At 33.6% G+C, this 22,013-nt stretch overlaps 1 protein-coding gene across 3 annotated transcripts in view; it reads right to left on the bottom strand.

Annotated features, from left to right (window-relative positions):
- Window positions 1-22,013, bottom strand: part of LOC128168801 (synaptotagmin-7-like) — an 83,794-nt gene that overhangs the window by 60,584 nt on the left and 1,197 nt on the right. Inside the window, exon 1 of one of the 3 annotated variants that reach the window (XM_052834964.1) lies at window positions 17,171-17,871. The exons of 1 other annotated variant lie outside the window; for it this stretch is intronic. In XM_052834964.1, coding sequence (XP_052690924.1) covers window positions 17,171-17,273 — 103 coding nt within the window. In that variant the 5' untranslated portion in view covers window positions 17,274-17,871. Of the gene's footprint in view, window positions 1-17,170; window positions 17,872-22,013 lie in introns of those variants that run through there. One more of the 3 variants, XM_052834965.1, reaches the window with a different exon arrangement.

The following is a 22,013-nucleotide window of genomic DNA, read 5'->3' as shown; positions in this document are numbered from 1 at the left end:
AAGTACAAAAAATTCTCCAGAGGAAATCGATTATTGTTCTATGCAAAGACCTTTAGGGTACAGTAACTATATAATACTAACCTAAGTATTCCCTGTGTAATCAGGGAGGAGTAGTCTAAAGCAATCTAACACCAGTGGAGGCAGTCTTTATTAAAGTTATCCTTCTGGGATTAATTAAGATGTACATCATCAACAAACAGATTCAGACTCTGAGCCATATATTACTTAACCTGAAGCCACTGTCGGTCTATCGCAAACAACATAGGTCATGCATGGTTATGATGTTGATTCAAAAGGAATCACCTGGCAATCAGTATACAATTTTAATGAAGCCTAAATTAATTATCAACAAGACATGTACCATTAATTAGCATGATTAGTATTATCAAAAACTCATAATTTTGTAATACATGTATCTAAAGTTGCAATTTGCTGATTTATTGATCAATGCCATAAATATGAAAAAATAATTCAATTTGCGCTGTGTCGAATGGCGTAATTAGGTGTTACTCAGTTATGAAAAAGATGTTAGCACTCTATTTATGGCCACGGTCAAGGTCAAGAAGGTCAATGTGATTATAGAATGTCTTTAATACTACGGGACTAGCCCATAAAACATGAAAATTTCATCTCATGATCATGAAATGATACAATTGGAAACACTTGATATTCTAATTAATAAAGAATTTTCCTTTTTAAGTTGATATTTTCTACATGTACATTCATTATTACATATAGCAGCTGCTATGATAATGCAGTGACTGTATATGCACAAACTGACTAAAAATTATCACTGTATTAATTGTGACACATTACAATAGGTACAGGTTGAGATACTTAGAGTCTTTAAATGATACCTTTGAAAGAAATTTTTCAAATTTTTTTAAATTTGATTTCTCTGATAGACATAATTTTAAAATTCATCGATTAACCAAATGCAAATACTTGTAACAAACATTTCAAAATACTGAATATTAGGGTGGAATCTTGTCATTTGAGTATCTGAAAATGTCATATACCATTTGAATTTGGCTCAAACAAACATTCAAATAATCTTACAATGACTAAACAAAAGATGTTTGTGAAACACTTATACTCCCCTCCACTGAAGACTTCTGAAAAGAAATTGAACAAGGGGCATAACTCTGTAAACAAGAGGCCCAGGGGCCACATCGCTCACCTGAGCAACAATTGCTTTAATTCTGATCAAATTAGCATTACAGTATCAAAATATCTTGACAACTGAGTACAGTAGATCTTGCTAAAAAAATTTGAAAATCTGCCAATTTTTATCCACCTCTTATTTTTTGGTAAATACCAAGCCCCTTTTGTTGTTGTACCTGTAAGAAGATTTTGCTCTATTCCTATATACCCCCCCCCCTATTTCATGGCCCCACTTTTCTCTAGGGAATCATGGTTTCATCAAACTTAAATCTGCATAACCTGTGCTTTCACACTAAGTACTGAGTTTTGAACCGAAAACTTTCCCAGAATACTTTTAAAGATTTTCTCTTTTTATTCCTATGTAAAAATTCAAACCGCCATCACGGTTCCGCCCTACCACTAAGGACTTACGTGATATTGCAAACTTGAATTTACACTACCCGAGGATGCCTCTACACAATTTTAAGCTTTTCTGGCCAAAATAGTCTTTAAAAAGAAGATTTTTAAAGATTTTCTCTATATATTCCTAAGTAAAAATTCATCCCCCATTGTGGCCTCACCCTACCCCTGGACTATTATTTAAACAAACTTGAATCTATATGATCTGGGGATGCTTCCACTCAAATTTAAGCTTTTCTGGCCTAATAGTTTTGAGAAGAAGACTTTTTAAGTTTTTCTCTATCTATAAAAATTCATCCCCCATTGTGACCCCGCCCTACCCCCAGGGACCATAATTGAACAAACTTGAATCTACACTTCCTAAGGATGGTTACATGCCAATTTGAGCTTTCTTGGCCAAATAGTTTTGAGAAGAAGATTTTTATAAGATTTCCTCTATATATTCCAATATAAAACTTGATCCCCCAATTGTGGCCCCACCCTCCCTACGGGGCCATGATTTGAACAAACTTGAATCTACACTATCTGAGGATGTTTCCACTCAAAGTTGAGCTTTCCTGGCCAAATAGTTTTTGAGAAGAAGATTTTTAAAGATTTTCTCTATATATTCCTATGTAAAACTTGATCCCCTAATTGTGGCCCCACCCTACCCCCGGGAACTATGATTTGAACACACTTGAATCTACTCTACCTGAGGATGCTTCCATTTTAATTTGAGCTTTCCTGGCCTAATAGTTTTTGAGAAGAAGATTTTGAAAGATTTTCTGTATATATTCCTATGTAAAACTTGATCCCCCAATTGTGGCCCACCCTACCCCCGGGGATCATGATTTGAACAAACTTGAATCTACACTACCTGAGGATGCTTCCATTTTAATTTGAGCTTTTCTGTCCTAATAGTTTTTGAGAAGATTTTTAAAGATTTTCTCTATATATTCTTATATAAAACATGATCCCCCTATTGTGGCCCCACCCTACTCCCAGGGACCATGATTTGAACTAACTTGAATCTACGCTATCTGAGGATGCTTCCACTCAAATTTGAGCTTTCCTGGCCTAATACTTTTTGAGAAGAAGATTTTTAAAGATTTTCTCTATACATTCCTATGGAAAAACTTGATCCCCCAATTGTGGCCCCACCCTACCCCCCAGGGACCCTGATTTGGACAAACTTGAATCTACATTTCCATAGGATGCTTCCATTTTAATTTGAGCTTTTCTGGTATAATAGTTTTAGATAAGAAGATTTTTAAAGATTTTCTCTATATATTCCTATGTTAAACTTGATCCCCCAATTGTGGCCCCACCCTACCCCCGGGGACCATGATTTGAACAAACTTGAATCTATACTACCTGAGGATGCTTCCACTCAAAGTTGAGCTTTCCAGGCCTAAAAGTTTTTGAGAAGAAGATTTTTAAAGATTTTCTCTATATATTCCTATGTAAAACTTGATCCCCCAATTGTGGCCCCACCCTACCCCTGGGAACTATGATTTGAACAAACTTGAATCTACACTACCTGAGGATGCTTCCATTTTAATTTGAGCTTTCCTGGCCTTATAGTTTTTGAGAAGAAGATTTTGAAAGATTTTCTGTATATATTCCTATGTAAAACTTGATCCCCCAATTGTGGCCCCACCCTACCCCCGGGGACCATGATTTGAACAAACTTGAATCTACACTACCTAATGATGCCTCAACACAAGTTTAAGCTTTTCAGGCCGAATAGTTTTTGAGAAGATTTTTGAAAAATACCAACAAATTTTCAATAATTCTCAATTATCGCCCCTTTAAAGAGGGCGTGGCACTTCATTTGAACAAACTTGAATTCCCGTTACCTAGTGGTGCTTTGTGCCAAATTTGGTTGAAATCTGCTCAGTGGTTCTTGAGAAGAAGATGAACATGTGAAAAGTTTACAACAACGACGACAACAACGACGACGACAGACAACGGACAAATTGTGATCAGAAAAGCTCACTTGAGCCTTTGGCTCAGGTGAGCTAAAAAAGGTTAAGTTTACAATACAATAAGTTGTTAAAGTTGGTTTTTGGAAGAACAGACTTTGAAAATTTTCTTAATAAATATTGACAATTTTTTTTACTTTTTTAATCTTTAGTTTTTAAGATCTGTGTACAAACATAGAATTGTGAGCAAATCACTGTATCTTGCTTATAATTCGAAGCTTAACACTCAAATATGGTTAGTAAATAGAAATTGTAAACAATTAAACACAATAAACATGCACTATAACAAATAAAGAACACAATTTATTTTTTCGAAATGAATCATATACATGTATATATACATGTACATGTATATACCTACATATTTCCAGCAGCGATATCAAACTCTATTTAAACTGAATAAACTCGAGAAAATGCCGAGCATCTCGACAAAACCTATTGCATTAATCTACCATTACGCAAAAGATAATGCCGAATTACCGATAGAATGAATTGTATTTCAGTACTTTTTTGATACATCAGATTTTGCTTAATTTGCGCAGGTAAACAGTTAACTGTTTGATTTACCGAAGTCTCTGTTTGATTTGATATGTAAAAATCACGAAATACAGACGATAGTTCCCAGGTTACAAAGCATAAATAATGAAAACGAAACGAAAATCAGAACAAGCTAACACCAACGTCATGTGTGAAAACTGTCAACGCATTCATGGCATTGATATATTTAGCCTCAATTTACTTCACAAAATCGGCACGAATATATTTTGCATGTTTCAAAAATTTCCCTTCATTCGCGAACTGTTGCACAACAAGCAAATTCATCATAGTCAGATCGACCCTTTTTCGTATAATGTCATGGCTGCTTTAAACAAAGAACCTCGTTTTAGAAGTATGGAATACGAGTTTTGGTAAAATGGGTATGCAAACCCGGGCCGTGGCAAAATAAAAGCCGGGGCAGATCGGCAATCGTCAATTCCAAATACGCATTATTTTGCAGCAATATTTACAGCGAATACAAATATACTGGTCTATCAAATATCCTGAAATTTTAATGAGATTGGCAGATTAATAACTGCCAATCTTTTGTTTTGCCCAGGCCAAGTCTTGTCTACCCATTTTAACGGATGCCGAGCCCGAAGCTATTAAACTGATTGAAACACGCCTTTCCTTTATTAATATTTTCGTAATAACTCAGATTTGAAACAGAATCAGACTTTAATTTTTGCAATTTATATTTTCCTTTCCATAAGGATAATTTATGCTAAACTACGTTGAATTGGAATCAGTAGTTCTTGAGAAGAAGATTTTTTAAAATGCACCCCCCTTTTCCTACAGTTTCAAGGTTTTCTCCGCTTTGTATACAGATCGGACTTTTATTTCTGCAATTTATATTCGCCCTCCCATAAGGATGCTTTGTGCCAAATTTGGTTGAAATTGGATAAGCGGTTTTAGAGAAGAAGTTCAAAATGTAAAAAGTTTACAGACGGACAGACAGACGGACGGACCGACGGACGGACGGACGGACAGACGGACGACGGACAAAAAGTGATCAGAATAGCTCACTTGAGCTTTCAGCTCAGGTGAGCTAAAAATTGATCAATCATACCCAAAATCAAACTTGACCTAGATTAATTCAAATGATAAATCTGTATACCAAATTTTATTTCAATAGGTGCAACCATTCTATGAAGAAAATGAACAGAAACTGCAAATAATTGGATTTTTCAAAGTTTAAATCTAAAGGACATAATTTTGTCATCAATTTTTTGATCATACTCGAAATCAAACTTCCCCTAAATACCTATATGATAAATCTGTATACCAAATTTCATTTCTGGTAGGTGCAACCTCTGTGAAGAAAATGAACAGAAACTAAGGATCGACTGAAAGACACTGACAGCAGCAAAGCAATATGCCCTAGCTACCCTCTTCAAAAGGCAAAAAAGGGGGGGGGGAATGGGAGGGTCATAATAACAGAACAGATAATCATCAACAAAAACACCAATGACCTGTGGTTCCATCATTACAGATACGGTGATGGCTTCACTGGTTTAAAGCCTGAATATAATCTCATAATAGGTCAATACAGTTGTATCATTTGTACAACACACTCAGACTAGCTTATATGCACACACACAAGACTATGAAGGAAATGATGCATTAGATTTAAAGTTAAACTTACTCAAGAGTTTCAGAAAACAATCTGTCAACAACCGACTCGATCTCACAGCAGATGCATGGTGGGTTATATAAGAATAATTCACACACTTGTAAAGTATTTATATATTATTCACCCAACCAATTCATCATCGCAATTTAAAGGATTTTAATAATCTAGAAGTACAAGTATATTAGGAACATTTATATGATTTACTTGTCAATGAGACTTGGTGCATGCACTATCACATAAAATGCAGAATGTAAATAAATATTCTCTGAAGACAATAATGAAAGGAAAAAATTTCATACCTTTTTTCTGTCAAGAACCTATCCTGGTGAAATATAATATGGGTGTCAGAAATCATGTCGGATAATTTGAATTGTAAAATGTCAGTCACTCAAGTCTGCTGTAGCTTAATAATCTATTAACAGTTAATATTCCATGAGGGTTGAATTGTTTTTGCAATTTCAGAATCATCAGGGCTTAAATAAGGACTAATACTCCTATGAAAATACAATTAATTATTAAATGATGTAAGCTAGTGAGATTCAGCATTTAGAGATTCTAACTATTATATATATATATATATATATATATATATATATATATATATATATATATATACTCTCTAGCTGAACAATTTGAAACATCAAGCAGAGGGTCCTTATTGTTGTCAATAATTCTTATCCGCAAACCTTTTGGTCACATTTTGTAATGACTATAATCCAAATGAATGTACATGTTGGATCAAAACAACAAATTGAGATGTAATTATGATTCAAAAATAAGTGTTACTTTCTTTCTTCAACATGAGATTTTACAAAAAATAATCGAGATGATGACCATTAAACAAGAGGCCCATGTGCCACATCGCTCACCTAAGGAACAATAGGTATGATAAAATCAGCTTAATGGAGTCAGAATACAAACAATCTGGACAATGTACAATAATACATGTACATCCTGTATAAATAAAATCCATTTTTCCTCCTGGATATTCTTATGTTTATAATCATTAGTCCCTTTTCTAACAGGATGATTTTATAGTCATATCACATGTTGAGTATTGCAGTTCTCAAAAAGATCCTTAACAATTGTTTATAATATGGGATATAAACCTACATCAAACTCTGAACCTTCTTGTGAAGCCAAAGAATTGTCCTGGGGCCAAAGTCTTAACAATTACAAAGAATCATCTGGCTGATTAGTTTCTGAGAAGAAGATTTTTAAAGATTTACTCTATATATTCCTATGTTAAAATTTGACACCCATTGTGGCCCAATCCTACCCCTGGGGATCATGATTTTCACAATTTTGAATCTACACAACCTGAGGATGCTTTCACACAAGTTTCAGCTTTCCTGGCTGATTAGTTTTTGAGAAGAAGATTTTTAAAGATTTACTCTATATATTCCTATTTTTAAAATTTGACACCCATTGTGGCCCCATCCTACCCCTGGGGATCATGATTTTCACAATTTTGAATCTACACAACCTGAGGATGCTTTCACACAAGTTTCAGCTTTCCTGGCTGATTAGTTTTTGAGAAGAAGATTTTTAAAGATTTACTCTATTATATTCCAATGTAAAACTTTGACCCCCCCCCCCCATTGTGGCCCCACCCTACTTCCGGGGGTCATGATTTTCTCAACTTTGAATCTACACTACCTGAGGATACTTTCACACAAGTTTCAGCTTTCCTGGCTTAATGGTTCTTGAGAAGAAGATTTTTGAAAATTTCTCAAAATTTTTCATTAATTCCTAATTATCTCCCCTTGAAAAAAGATGTGGCCCTTTATTTTCACAACTTTGAATCCCAATTGCCTAAGGATGATTTGTGCCATGTTTGTTTGAAAATGGCCCAGTAGTTCTTAAGAAGATGTTGAAAATGTGAAAAGTTTATGGACAGACGGGCGAACGGACGGACAGACAGAGACAGACAAAATGTGATCAGAAAAGCTCACTTGAGCTTTCAGCTCAAGTGAGCTAAAAACTGAATTAAGCAATAAATGACAATACAGGATGAAAAGCCTTTAAAAGGACTTAGCTTTGACCTTAATTAATAGCGTCTGAATTAGAAAGTTTGAATTTCACACAGAACTTTAATTCAAGGTCATTGCAAACTCCTTACTTTCCAAAGACTTTATTTTAGTTTAATGTATATGCAAGAGAAAGATTAATTGGTCCACAACTGCATTTCAAAAGAGTTCTGCTATGACCTTTACATCTGACCTAGAAACATGGTTCAAGGTCATGGCATACTTTTAACCCAAAAGCACTCTAAATTTTTGGGTTAAATAAATGAGCAGGAGGTAACAGGAAAAATCATTGGTCCCGATCAGGATTTTATAATAAAATTGAAGTCTGATAAAACCTTAACTATTGACCTAAAAATATTGTTCAATGACACAACCTTTAACAAAATGCAATTTCTGGGTGAAGGACAAGCAATACAGGGAGAGATAGGGGAGAATATATGATCAGAGCATGGATTTTTCACATAATCCTGCTTTGACTTTGACCTTGGCCTTATATCCATAAAATTACTTCAAGTTTATACTTTTAAGGTCAGACGACACATTCCTCAAGAATCTTTTTTGTATCTCCTCGTAGTTCCAATAAAAAATATTAATTTTATAATTACTTTAAAAATGATCAAAATTTACTTGAATTTGGTTATAATGTGTACATGGTCGAGTGGTTAGAACCGTGGAAGCTCACTGCCAGAAGCGTATAGGTTCTAGAGGTCGTGAGTTCAAATCCCCGCCCCGGCAGAGATTAAGTTCTAATTTAGTGAATTTCGCTGTGCTGTAGATGTATTTATTTTTATATCAGCAATTCAAGTGTATTTTCATAAGATTATATAGGAAATTGCATACTCTAGTATTTTGCAGAAATGCCTGGTAAGGTACCCTAATTTTTTGCAAGAAAGCTTGTCAAAGTAGTAGTAAACCATTAACAAATTCCTGGTAAAAGTTATCTAAAATTGAGGAACGTGTCGTCTGACCTTAAAACATCCTTAAGCCAAATGTAGTCAGTGAATGAAGTAAAAATTGAACCAGATTGAGCCAAAGGAAGAGAAAATATGCCCCGGACAAGTGATGTGATCTGATTACTATAATCAAGGGGCTTCCCCAGAGACGGACCATAATTCTACCGAATCTTGCAGGGAAAATGTTAAAAAAAAATGTCCAGATATTGCTAAAATTTACATGGGGCTTCCAAAACATTCACTTAGAAACAACAGAATTTGCATAATATAACACTAGCTATAAGTATTTGTGATTTATTTCATTACTTTGAAATGCATACAGGTTAATTTTCATTGTTTTTTACTCCATGCAAAACAATTTTTAAGGATAAACACTGAAATCTTAAAGCGTCCTATACCACTATAAAACACCAATGATCTTAATATAAAATACTTACTGTGGTTTTATCAATATTCGTTAAATACCAATTTTCGTGGATTTCGTTGTTTAGTTGATCCACGAAATTCAAATGTTCATGATTGAAGTGCAATTTTTATTACCATTTTGTATTGATCGGGTCATTGGCCATGAATTTACGTATCCTTGAAATTGTGATTTTCACTTTATCCATGAAAATTGATGCCCTTGAATATTAATGAAACCACAGTAATAAGTTTCATAATTCTGTTTAGTAATATATTTATAAGGATTAAATAAACTGTGGGGGATGAGTCAGTTAAATCTTTTACATTAAAATTTCATGCAGAATGAAATACTTGGGAAATCATATGCAACGATATCAACATTACACAGCATAAACTCTAACAATATTGCTGTCAATCATTGATTATCAGGTCTGTGACATACAATGGGACCTACTGCGAACATACAATGTATTGCAGTAATATAATTTTTTAAAAATGTTTTCCATGTATAAAGAAATCAAAAACACAATATACCGTATAACGGGTATTTTCTGCGGCTTGAAATTTTTGCGGTTTAACCCCTAAAAAGTATCAAATTATATTCTGCGTTTTCAATTTCTGCGGTTACGTTAGACCGCAAAAAAACAAAAATACACATTTTTACCGGATTTGCCTTAATAGGGAACGTAAACTAGAGAACCAAACTTACAATATTGTAGCGTTTTTATTTCAATTTCAATTTTTTATTTCAAAGTCTTATTTTCTTTTTCTGTTTGTAAGGTCGCGTTTATATGAATCTCTAAAATATCTTGTTGTGACTCTTTTAATTCTGAATTATCGGCTTTGAATTTTCTCATAGCTGCGGCAGGTCCATGTTCAGCGGCGCAGTTCCCGATTATGGCTCGGTCCCTAGGTGAATAGGTCGAATATGAACCACGTTTTTTGCTCGAATTTGGCGTTGTAAATTTATCCATAACTTCAGACACCCTTGTGTTACACTCGTGGATCGATCTAGGGGATAAACTTGCCTATAACTGTCTGTTAGGATTTGGAAGAATACTTCCGCGCTTTACATATCTTAAAATCGACATTCTTACCGCGTTCACGGTGAATGAGAACCAACTCTCAAATGTTTTACAAGTCTACTAAATACTGCTTGTGAACTTTTCTTAAGTCATTTTTAATTCATACTCGACTAAACACACAGTCCATATATCTGTTCAGTTATAATTGATATCACACAGGTAACATGAGATAATTAGGTGTGAAATACGACGCAGAGCCCCCTAATAACGGACTGATCACGTTTGAAAATTATAGCTTGTATTTTAAATAGTGTCAAAATTAGTGATTATTTTAAAAGAATATTTTGCGTTTTGAATTTTTGCGGATTTTTCTTATCCGCAAAATACCGCAGAAAATAAACAACCGCAGAAAATACCCGTTATACGGTATTAACAGAAATTTAGTACATGTGTATAAGGTGCACTAAATGACATTTCAAATGGCAACTATAATCCTTACAAATGACCCATCAGTTTTTTGCTAATTTCTAACACCCCCAACTATTTTATGTCTTTTCAGACCCATTTATAGAACAAATTACCTAATAATGCTGTCATCTGGTAAATGTAATACTTCTGCCTGTAACCACAAAATCACACAATGTAAAAGCAACAAGAAACATATAGCAGCTTGGTCATTAGAGACATCCTTTGGCACCTGCAGCCTCTAAATTATTCATCAGACATTGATATTTTCCTGAAAAATGGATATATTGCAAAACTATATATCAAGTACTTGGCTATGCTTATGCAGAGTGTCTCACAGATATCCATCATTTACTAGCAGCTGTACGTAAAGTAAAATTTACAGGTGCTCTGAGGCGACCCCATGCAGGACGTTATTAGATATTGTATTAGCGTATCAACTAAAGGGACGATTTTACCAGTCTAATTTCAATTAGATTGGTTTAAAATAATTGTCCATTAGTTCGTAGAAATGAAAAAAAATGAATTCCAGATCAAATGTCAACTTAAGTTCCCTTTAGTTTATGTATCAAAGATGGGATCTTTTTGACTATAGAAAATTGGGCAAATTTAAAGTTTGATTGCTTTCCAATTAGATGAGGATCCCTTTATCAGACCTAAATCAGGTAGATAAAATGTCAGCGCAGCTCACTGCATGCAAACCCTGCAATCATAACAACATTGCCTCTATTTCCATTATACACCAACCATCACCATCAAAGATCAATTACATGATGAATTTAAATGTTGTATGTTTTATTTTTTCTACGTCTAGTTACATGTAAAGATTGGTTTTGATACTGTTGAGGCACAGTTAATGATCAGCCCTCCACACTGATTTCTATAGGGACATGCAGTTAGCTTTTCTCTGAACCTCAGCTTACCATGAATCATGGAATTTCATATGTTTGTCCAACATAATGCTCCCTTTAATGTGGTTGAGATTATATCAAAGAGATACATGTCAGTATGAATCATGAGATACAGTAAAACTGGGTTATTATATAAGCAAACAAGCTAATGATGAAGTCATGCTTACAGCAGCTAGACTCAGTTTCATTACCCTTAAATGTCTCTCTAAATTGCATGAGAAACTTATTGCATGCATGTGTGTGTGTATATATATATATATATATATAAACATCTACAGAGATGGGAAAACAACCTTTATTGGACGTGGTGGGAAAACAACCTTTATTGGACGTGGAGTACAACATCATTTTTTAGGAGGAGGCAAGCCCAATCGAGGGCAAAGATACATACCGAGAAAACGCCAACAATGGACACAGGTGTATTAGATGCTCGTGAAGCTAATATCACACAGCAACCAATGCAACATAATCCTAAAGTGTTCAACCTCTCGAAAAGAGTATTGAATGAAACTGAAATAAAATTATTATCAAAAGGTTTGAAATATACACCAACTCCCCGTATGAATAACGAACAACTTAAAACGGATATAAAGGAATATACACGAAAACTTCGACTAAAGGAATATTCTAACGAGAATGATGATGATTCTACACAAAATCTAAATGAGGAACAAGAACAGGATCTCGTCAGAAACAAGTCAGATTTTAATCCAAAACAGGGTAGAAATCAAACGTTAGATACAGTGTGTAATACTCTTGATAATTTCCAACTTTCTAACGTTCCAAGACAAACAAAGTCAAATCTATCGAAAAAAGAGGAACAAGCCTTAAAAGATTTATGTGATGATGAAAGCATTGTTATCAAAGAGGCCGACAAAGGAGGCGGAGTTGTTGTAATGAATAAGGCATATTATGAAGTTCAAATATTAAATATGCTTAATGACCCAGAATATTATAAACACGTTGAAGAAAACCAGGAGAAAAAAACTCTGTCAAAAATAAAACAATTTGTGAATGAAAATTTGTCAAATATCACTACAAAGGAGAGAGCTAGACTATCTTATTAAATTATATGCCCGAGAAAGTCAATTCTACAGATTAACAAAAGTGCATAAATCATTACAAATAAAAAATGCTGTAGAAACCCAGACTGGAGAATATATTTGCTGCCTAAATCCAGAAGACCTCTCTTTTAGACCTATAGTAGGAGGACCTAATTCATCCACCCAAAGATTAAGTCATTTGATTGATATTTTACTAAAACCCTACTGTGAAAAAGTTCCCAGTTTTATTAAGGATGATGTGAATTTTATAAACCAATTGCCTGAAAGTGTTCAACATACCGCAAAACTTGTGTCATTTGACGTGGTCAGTTTATATTCTAATATACCAACAGAGCTTGGAATAAAAGCGGTGAGCTATTGGATCAACAAGCATCCTGAAATTCTACAAGATCGCTCTACAAAAGAATTTATACTCGAAGGATTACATATAATTCTTCAAAACAACACCTTTGCATTCGGAAAAAAACATTATTTACAAGTGAAAGGTACAGCAATGGGGACAAAGGTGGCACCAACATACGCCACTCTTACTCTTGGATACCTTGAAGAAAAGCTACACGAACAAATACTTTCACTCTGGGGAGTAGAAGAAGCCAGATCTATTAAATCTAGTTGGAAACGATTTTTGGACGATTGCTTTATTTTATGGAATAATAGTGACGAAAATTTAAAGATATTTCATCAACTTGTGAACAACCTTGATCCCAACATCAAATTTACTTTAAAAAGTAGTGACACCAAATTACCATTTTTGGACGTTCTGGTTATAAAGAAGAATTCAAAACTTTTTACTGATATATACTACAAAACAACTGACACACATCAATATCTTCATTTTAATTCGTGTCACCCTCATCATACAAAAACTGCTATTCCATATAATTTAGCTCGACGTATTTGTACCATTGTGAGCGATGAAAACACCCAAGACATACGCCTCGGGGAACTCAAACATTACCTCACTAACCAAGGTTATCCCGAAGGTCTCATTGACGACGGAATTCGTAAAGCCAGGACGTATGATAGATCGGAATTATTAGCCAGTAAACATCCGGAAAAAACCATTGATATTATTCCATTTGTACATACTTTTAATCCAAGAAATATGAACATTACGCCAATAATTCATCAGTTTAATAATATCCTCATCAACGACCAATCCACGAAAGAAATTTACATTTTAAGATGTGAACTTCATTAACAGCAGACGTCAGCCTAAAAATCTAAAACGAATATTGTGCACTTCCCATTTTGATACTAAACACACAGTTACTAAGTGTAGAAACCCACGATGCGGGACCTGTGACCATATTACAAAGGGATCTAAGTACGACTTCAACGGAAAAGAATTCATCGTAAAGACGGACATGTCATGTGACACTAAGAATGTATTATATGTTATAACATGTCCAGGCTGCAACGAGTACTATATTGGGGAAACAAGCAATCCACTTCGGGCCCGTGTGCGTGTACACAAACAACACATAAACACCCCGGGATATCGATAGATACTGTTAAGTGAGCATTTGGACACTTGCGGCAATAAACAGTTTAAAATATTTCCATTTTACAAACTGTTGAGTGACAGTAATGTACAAAGAAGAGAAAAAGAAAAACATTTCATCCGTATTTTTAAACCCAAATTGAACTGTTTGTAATAATAATGTATTGAATTGTATGTTATCTACTATGTTGCAAATTATATTTTTTTCCACTAAATCTAGCTATGACGTCATAATAGACATTGCCGTTCAACGTTCAAGTTTTTTGACGTCACGTTACTATGTTACCATTATATAGCTTCTGAAGATTTTAAAATGAAAGCGCTTAAGCTATATTGAACGTTTTTCGTGTTTTCTTATTTAATTTTTATCTATAACTCGCCGACCACTGTGGATTTTATTGTGTTTCAATATATATATATATATATATATATATATATATATATATTATAGCATTGAATCATGATTTTTTGAAGTATACACTCTCATAACTGCCGCGGTGTGTGCATACAAATTGAGTAACGCGCGTTAGCGCGTTATGAAAATTTGTATGCACACACCGCGGCAGTTATGAGAGTGTATACTTCACAAAATCATGATTTAATGCTTATATTTACATTTTTTTAACTTCTTGCCTTGTCTGCAAATATGAATTATACCTTAAAATACCGATCTTATCCTAAGGGTAAGTTAATATTAATGGAAGAGCCACGGTAACAGCCACAAGCGTGAACTTTGATTTTCGCTTGTGACGTTGCAGTTTACAGCGTTCAACGTTTGTGACGTCATAATAAAACTCGTCAATTTGACCTTTGACTACTTGTTGCATTTAGAGGCATTTGAACATCACGGAATTTAATGGAAAAACACAGTAGAATGTAAATATTTATATATATATGCACTATTTGGCTTATGAATTTTGGGAATAGCTTTGCAATCTCACATGAACTCGATGCTGACTCATAGTGATGGGGAAATACCGGTATATATATATATATATATATGCACTATCTGGCTTTTACAATGGCCTTATTTGGACACCATAATTTACTATCCTCATATAAAACTATTTTTAACTACATTAGCTATGGAATTTTACGGAGCACACAAATAGGAAATTAATGAACTTTTGCTAGAGACAAATCCTTACTTTAAGGACCCATCAGACTGTAGTCTAATTTCTCTCACCCCCAACCACTTTATGCCTCTCCAGACCCATATATAGAACAGACTACCTAATAATGCTGCCTTGTAGTAATGTAATACTTCTCCTCAAAAACCACAAAATCACATAATTTGAAAGCTATAACAAGAAACAATTCAGCGAGCTGGTCATTAGAGAGGTTTATTAGCACCTGCATCTTCTAAATCATTCATAGATTTGACATTTTCTTTACAAACTGCACACATGATAACATCATAAAACAAAAGCATGTTCCTAAAAGTGCATCCATTATATACTGTTACAGTAATGTACATATCAAATATCAAAGCTGCATGGTCTGATATTTTGGCTGTTACACAGTACTGAATAATTTTCCATACAAACCAATTATCTTAGAAAGTTATGGACTTTCACCTATTTACACCAGCAGAATCGGTCTCCTTTCGAAATTAGAAATATTCAAAGTAATTATGAAAATAATTTCTTTATGGGAACACAAAAAATGCATCTTAGGAATGTTTAGAAAAGGAACCATTTGGTTTCATCCCCCCCCCCCCCCCAAATTGATCCCCGCATATTAGGCATCAATTTTAACCAAAAAAAATTCACAAAATTTAGCGAAAAAAATGTACACTCAGTCTGGTTCATTTTTGATTTGCCAAAACATTATGACCTTTTCTTTATAGCCATGCAATGACAGTCATAATACCACAATCTTACAGCTAGTCCCTGAAACGTTCTACTTTCCCACTTGAAATGTGAGTGAACAGCAAGCTCGAACATGCACTAGCTGTGCAAACCATGAAACAGGTAAAATATACTGGTTTTACAGCAAATATGCAGATCGAGCATTATGTTTGGAATATACATGTATATGTTTGATACTCCTTGCAGAAAAATGCTTAATATGACATTTTTGTTTCTTTTGACATTAACATGTACCTAGTATATCATTTATGCATGGTTATACTTATTTTTGTGGTCATGCAAATATTGCCTAAATTGTCAAATTATAATGCATTAAACAATGAATTTCAAACAAATTCTTTATTATGGCAAAGAGATTTAAGATGGCCACAATTATAGCAGTATACTATTACATTATTTAATACCAGTTGAAACCAAAATCTGACAGAGTGATCTCCAATTCTGTTGTTTTTTATGTACTGCATGGAACTAAAAAGTACACAGTGGAAACTTTAAATTTCTACAAAACATGAGAATGAAATCTTTTAATTTCACAATATTATCCCAGTCTACAATCTCGGGGGAAAGATAACTTGGTAATAATCATGTTTCACATAACTGCTTCCATCAAATCATCTATCACTGTTTCAAACGAAACAAAAAAACCTCTAATCTTTACAGTTTACACATGCATGATTACCCAGAATTCTAGTGTGATTTACTTGCATTAATTGCGGTTACAATAAAAAGTTAATATGTAGCCATCAATAACTAGTACAGTGAGTTGTGATTCTCCATAAACATTCAACATGCCTCATAATTTAATTACCTTGCTTTCCTCCTAAACAGGTATGAAGCATTTTCAACTCTGCACTATTTATTGCATGGATTTAATAAATTAATGTATTACTTAACTGAAGGCAAGAAAAGCCTTGGTACATTGTATAAAGCCTATGTGTAACCCTGCAAGATCTAATGGCTAAGGCTTCATGGGTATACAACCCAAATAAAAAAAAAACTTCTAAACCGATGTGAGAATCAAATAATATCAATTATTAATACAGTTTGTCTCACCCAGTTTTGAATCAATTTCAATTTTAATTCAATTTCTGAGTATACATGTGCATGCAATAAAAAAAAAATTGTCACAGAAGTCATTAAAATAATTAATTTCTGAGTATATGTACCGGGGGTAATAACCTGTGCATGCAATAAAAAAAATTGTCACAGAGGTCAATAAATAATTACTGTTTCATAAATACTTACATGATTGGTGGTTGAATTTTTTAACTTCAATCGGCATTTGAGTTCTGGAGAGTGCATCAGCACTGGCCCCCGCCTCACTGAAGGGGGTCGAATTTAACATCATATTTTGTATTTTACTTCCGAAGCCTTTGGCGTAATATTTTTATTCAGTTATGAATGATAGATGTTGTTGACCTTTAGTCACTGTAAGGTCACTGATCCCGATAAAATCTTCACAGTTTAATGGATCACATAGAAAAATACGAGTGCTGGCCTTATCAAAACTTGCATTGTGATCTTTATCACCGAGTACTGTTAATGCTGTGTTGATCTCAGTGATAAATAATTCATTTTTCACAAAGTTTTGGCCTCCGAAGTCACGCCTGATCCGATTTTAGCAGACGACGCAGAATTTAAGCAATAATCAACTATTAACCTTATCTCCAACTTCCAACAGTCAGACCAAAAAAGGGAAGAAAAAAAACTATATACTTAACAATAATCAATTTCCCAACCTTTTTAGAATAATATCCGATCACTGATCCACTTTGAAACTACAGATCTTTAGAATGGAAATTAATTTTTGCCAGACGATCCAATACCTTGATTATTATGATAGTTCTGTTATCACATAAGTCCCAAAACTTTTGAAAAATCAGAATCCAAAAAAAATTTTAATCCACATTTGTAAATCAATCCTTTTTTTTTAGTTTTATCATTAGCCAGAGTGATTCAAAGCTTAAAAACAAACAAGGATTAATATTTTGTATTCCGTCCTAGTCCATCAATTTCCACAACACATCCTCCCAACAATCAGAACTCAAAAAATCATAATTAGTGCTGTATGAATTTTTTTCCAATAATGCACTTATAACCAGAAGCCTGCGGATGAGCCCAATCACCGAGAGCCCAAATCGTCAATTAATCCATTAGAGGGTTTTAGTGCTGGAGGTCTGGCTGCTATTCAATAATGTCCGCTTGTTTCCAACATGTACAAGGTGAGGCAATCAACAAGCTATAAATGTTTCACAGGTATCAGAAGCTGCCTGCTCCAATAAGGAGAAAATCAACATGAATCCATATATCATGTTTTTTTCTGGGTTGAATTGAGTCGCAATTTCATATTCCCAAAGGGTGTTTTATTACTTGCAGATAGTTCCTTGTTTGTATTGCCCAAAAAAAAATTACAACTCAATTGGAGATAACAATATTACAGTTGTAAAACTGTTTAACTTTAGAGCACCATTAACTTTATTATTACAAAGAACTTTCTCAATGACTACATGTACTTTTCTTTCTGCATTGAAACATCTTTCATCTTAAACTTCAATTAAAAAAAAAATCATTTCCAAGACAGAATGCCTTGATAATTGTAAAATTACATCAATTCTGTAAACTTGAATGAAAAAAAAAATTGAAATCATAATAAAAAGATGAAGTTATTTAAAAAATAAAAAAATATAAGCATTAGATTCAACAGTTTCAGAAAAGCACTCTTCAAGTTAACTTTTCAATTATCTAGTAATGTTCTAGGATGGTGATCTGTCTGTCTTCTGAGACCTTTGATCTTAGACAAATAATTCATCCATAATTGAATTGTATGCCAGTGCAATACTTTTCAACTCATTTCTCTTCCTGAAGAAAGAACAAAATTAACCCTCTACTCCAGAACTAAAGAATAAATTGCAGAAGACCAATTTCCACTCCCACTTCAGCAAATATTACTGTCCAAGGCAAATATTAAGAGTTATGTCCCTTAATCCTCAAGAAATTGAGATTTATCTCCCTTTTCTCGGCTTTAATTTTTCTATATAATCACAGTAACCATGGTAACTGTTCATAATGGTCAATGCTAGTCCTTAATGTTCGTCAAATGTAGATTACTTCTTGACACTTCCCAGCATCTATGGACTAAAGCGTCACACTAAAATCATCCTTGCTCGTATTCATTCTCAGCTACCAGCTATATTTCCCTGAGTAAGACTGCTCTCAGTATCTTGCTACAGTGTATATATTACCTTTAGTATAAACTTGCCTGCTACCTCTTTGATATGTTTTCCATCCTTTTGTGTAACTCCAGGGATCGTTTCATCAAATATTCATTCAGCAGTGAAGGAACTGTTTGTACAGATTCCAAACACAGGCTATTGAACTCCCTGTCTGCTAACTATGGTGGCATACCATCTTTTTTTTTAATTATTTAAAAAACTTAACCAATGAATTATAAGGTTCCAGTTATTCATATCCTGACGGATTATACAGTTTAAATTTTGAAGGTGAGTCTCGATACCATTGAAGATTGTGTTATTAATAATATTTGCTTGGTTCAAGTATTGTTACAGGACATCATCAGCACAACCCCCTAATCTGATTACCCCCCCCCCCCCCCTCCAAAAATGATGGTCAATTGATGTTCTTTTTCTTAAGCTCCATTGCATCACAGAAAACTAATGTAAGGCTTCACTCATGTATTACTGTACACCAAATTGCCAATAATGACTGTGAGAATACCATTTGCCATACCTAAAGTTAACTTTAACACAATATAAACCTGTACTTATAAACTTTATGTAGGACATTAAATCTATAAATGCTTCTGAGCTGAACATATTTTGTACAGTATCATAATTAGAGTCTGTACAATGATCATGCAATCAACACAAAATCACAAATGAATAATTTTTAAATCTTAATTGATAAAAAAGCATTAGGGATTGAATTGTAAATCAAGATAGTTGCTGGCAACAGTTTGCTGCAAACAATTTAATGGTCTTAATATATATAACCTACAACATATATATAAAACTTCATCCTGGTTTACCAAAATACCATTGCAAAGAGTAATCGTTACAAATTCAATTGTTGACATAACACAGAATACTTCTGGGGTTTTCCAAATTACGAATATATACTATACAGATTGTGGTTTCCTAAGCTGGAGGGCACTCTATTTTTTACCATAACGAAAACAGAATTCCCCCTGCAATTCAACTCTTCTGTGTGGTGAAATAATTCATTTAAAACCAATTTATAGCCAGATATATGTAAAAGTATCCTATCAGAATTTCCAAATAATAACTTTTGTAAACTGCACATGCACACACAAACAATTCAAGATATACGAAAATAAAATCAATAAAGATCGTACGTAAAATATTTATGTGCTCTGGTTTCCAGATCACAGGACATCACACAGAATATCTGTTTACGCTCACTGAGAATCATCTATATGATCTATGTGAAACAAATTCTATACTGTCATCATGACCCGTGTAAATATAATCACGGTTGCAGGGACTATAAGCAACATCTAGGGTCCTTATTCCCCATCAAGCTCCAAAATGGAGGTCATAAAATACATAAATTTACTTCCATACTAGGGGGTGAGATCAAAAGTTCTGGCAATTTTCACTTTTTATAAAAACTGAATTCATAATAGCATCCCTTCCACTTTTTCATCAATAATATTTACACAATAGCTGACAGTGTGTATAACTAAAAGTTTTCTTGGTTATTTCATTTATCAAAAGCTTAAAAAAATGTAATACAATTAATTCCAACTTTTAATTGGCATTTTGATCCCTTCCCTAGTGTTCAACATTTTTTATTCAGATTTTAGTTCAAATCTACTAGCCATATTGGTCTAGCCCCTTGTAAAAAGAATTCATGACTATTAGGTACATGTACTATAATAATCATTTCATCTGTTTCTGACCAACAAATTACCACAGGCTGTTGGACTATTTCTTTTTTACAAATATTACAAGCTGGGTCCTTTGGTATTTAATGAGGTGTAGGTCCCTTTCTGCAATGTTCAAATATACTTTATGTTCTTGTACATGTATAATGCTAAATCAGGCTGTATTTTGATTCCCTTTATGATCAGGAATATACTTACAATGTTTATTATATCTGAAGAGTTTCTCAAGCATCAAACTTCAAGGCATTGAAAGGTATTAAAACTAAAATGTGCATATGCAGGACTTACATAGTTAAATTACATATGTGACAAAATATGTCCATGAACTGTATATCATAATAGTTATTACTGTAGGGTTTTATTTATTTTTTTATGGGGGGGGGGGGGGGAGGGGGTGCAGATGCAAATGATCGAGTATTTTGTTTTTCTTAAAATTCACATTATTTTTATGATTTTAACATTAAATTTGCAATTTTTGATATTCCTATGATTAGAAATCAATTCGCAGATCAAATGAAATCAAACAACTTTTTCTTTCTTTTGAGATATACCAAAACAAAAAAACACATGTAAAACTTTACTTACAAATTACCTGTACTCAATAACTGCATCATCATGCACTACATAGATTGATTTTGAATCACAAAAACTTGAATTTGTTTTTAACATGTTTAAGGAATTGTATATAACAAACATTCTTTCAGCATTATGAGGTGATCAAATAACTGGTCAGGACAGTGATCAAATTTAATAAAACCCAAAGAGTTTTATGATGATAAATTTGATCACACCCGACCCTATTTGATCACTTCATAATACTCTTTAATTATGTACAGTTAAATTTCAATTCAGTGATGTAATTTATTAGACTTAATATATATTACAATAATCATTTGTAGTTTTATCTCAAGACAAATTAAGATTCTAGAAAATATATTGAGATATGATAAAATTTAATTTATCCATCAGTTTAAATCCATAACAAAAGCACACCAGTTGTATACAATGATGCACTCAATTCAATGAAAAACTTGCCAGCTACACAAACACCCTCAGAATTCTGTAGAATATTGCACTGAATGCCCCCTCGCTGGATAAAGCTTTGGCTTTCACTGGTGTGCAATATGAATGCTATTTGTGCCCCTGGGAATTTCTCCTGTTGGT

The sequence above is a fragment of the Crassostrea angulata genome, unplaced genomic scaffold (genome assembly GCF_025612915.1).
Source record: "Crassostrea angulata isolate pt1a10 unplaced genomic scaffold, ASM2561291v2 HiC_scaffold_52, whole genome shotgun sequence".
In the NCBI taxonomy this organism is placed as follows: Eukaryota; Metazoa; Mollusca; class Bivalvia; order Ostreida; family Ostreidae; genus Magallana; species Magallana angulata.
Note: the sequence above shows the minus strand (reverse complement) of the source record. Positions and strands in the feature narration are given on the sequence as shown.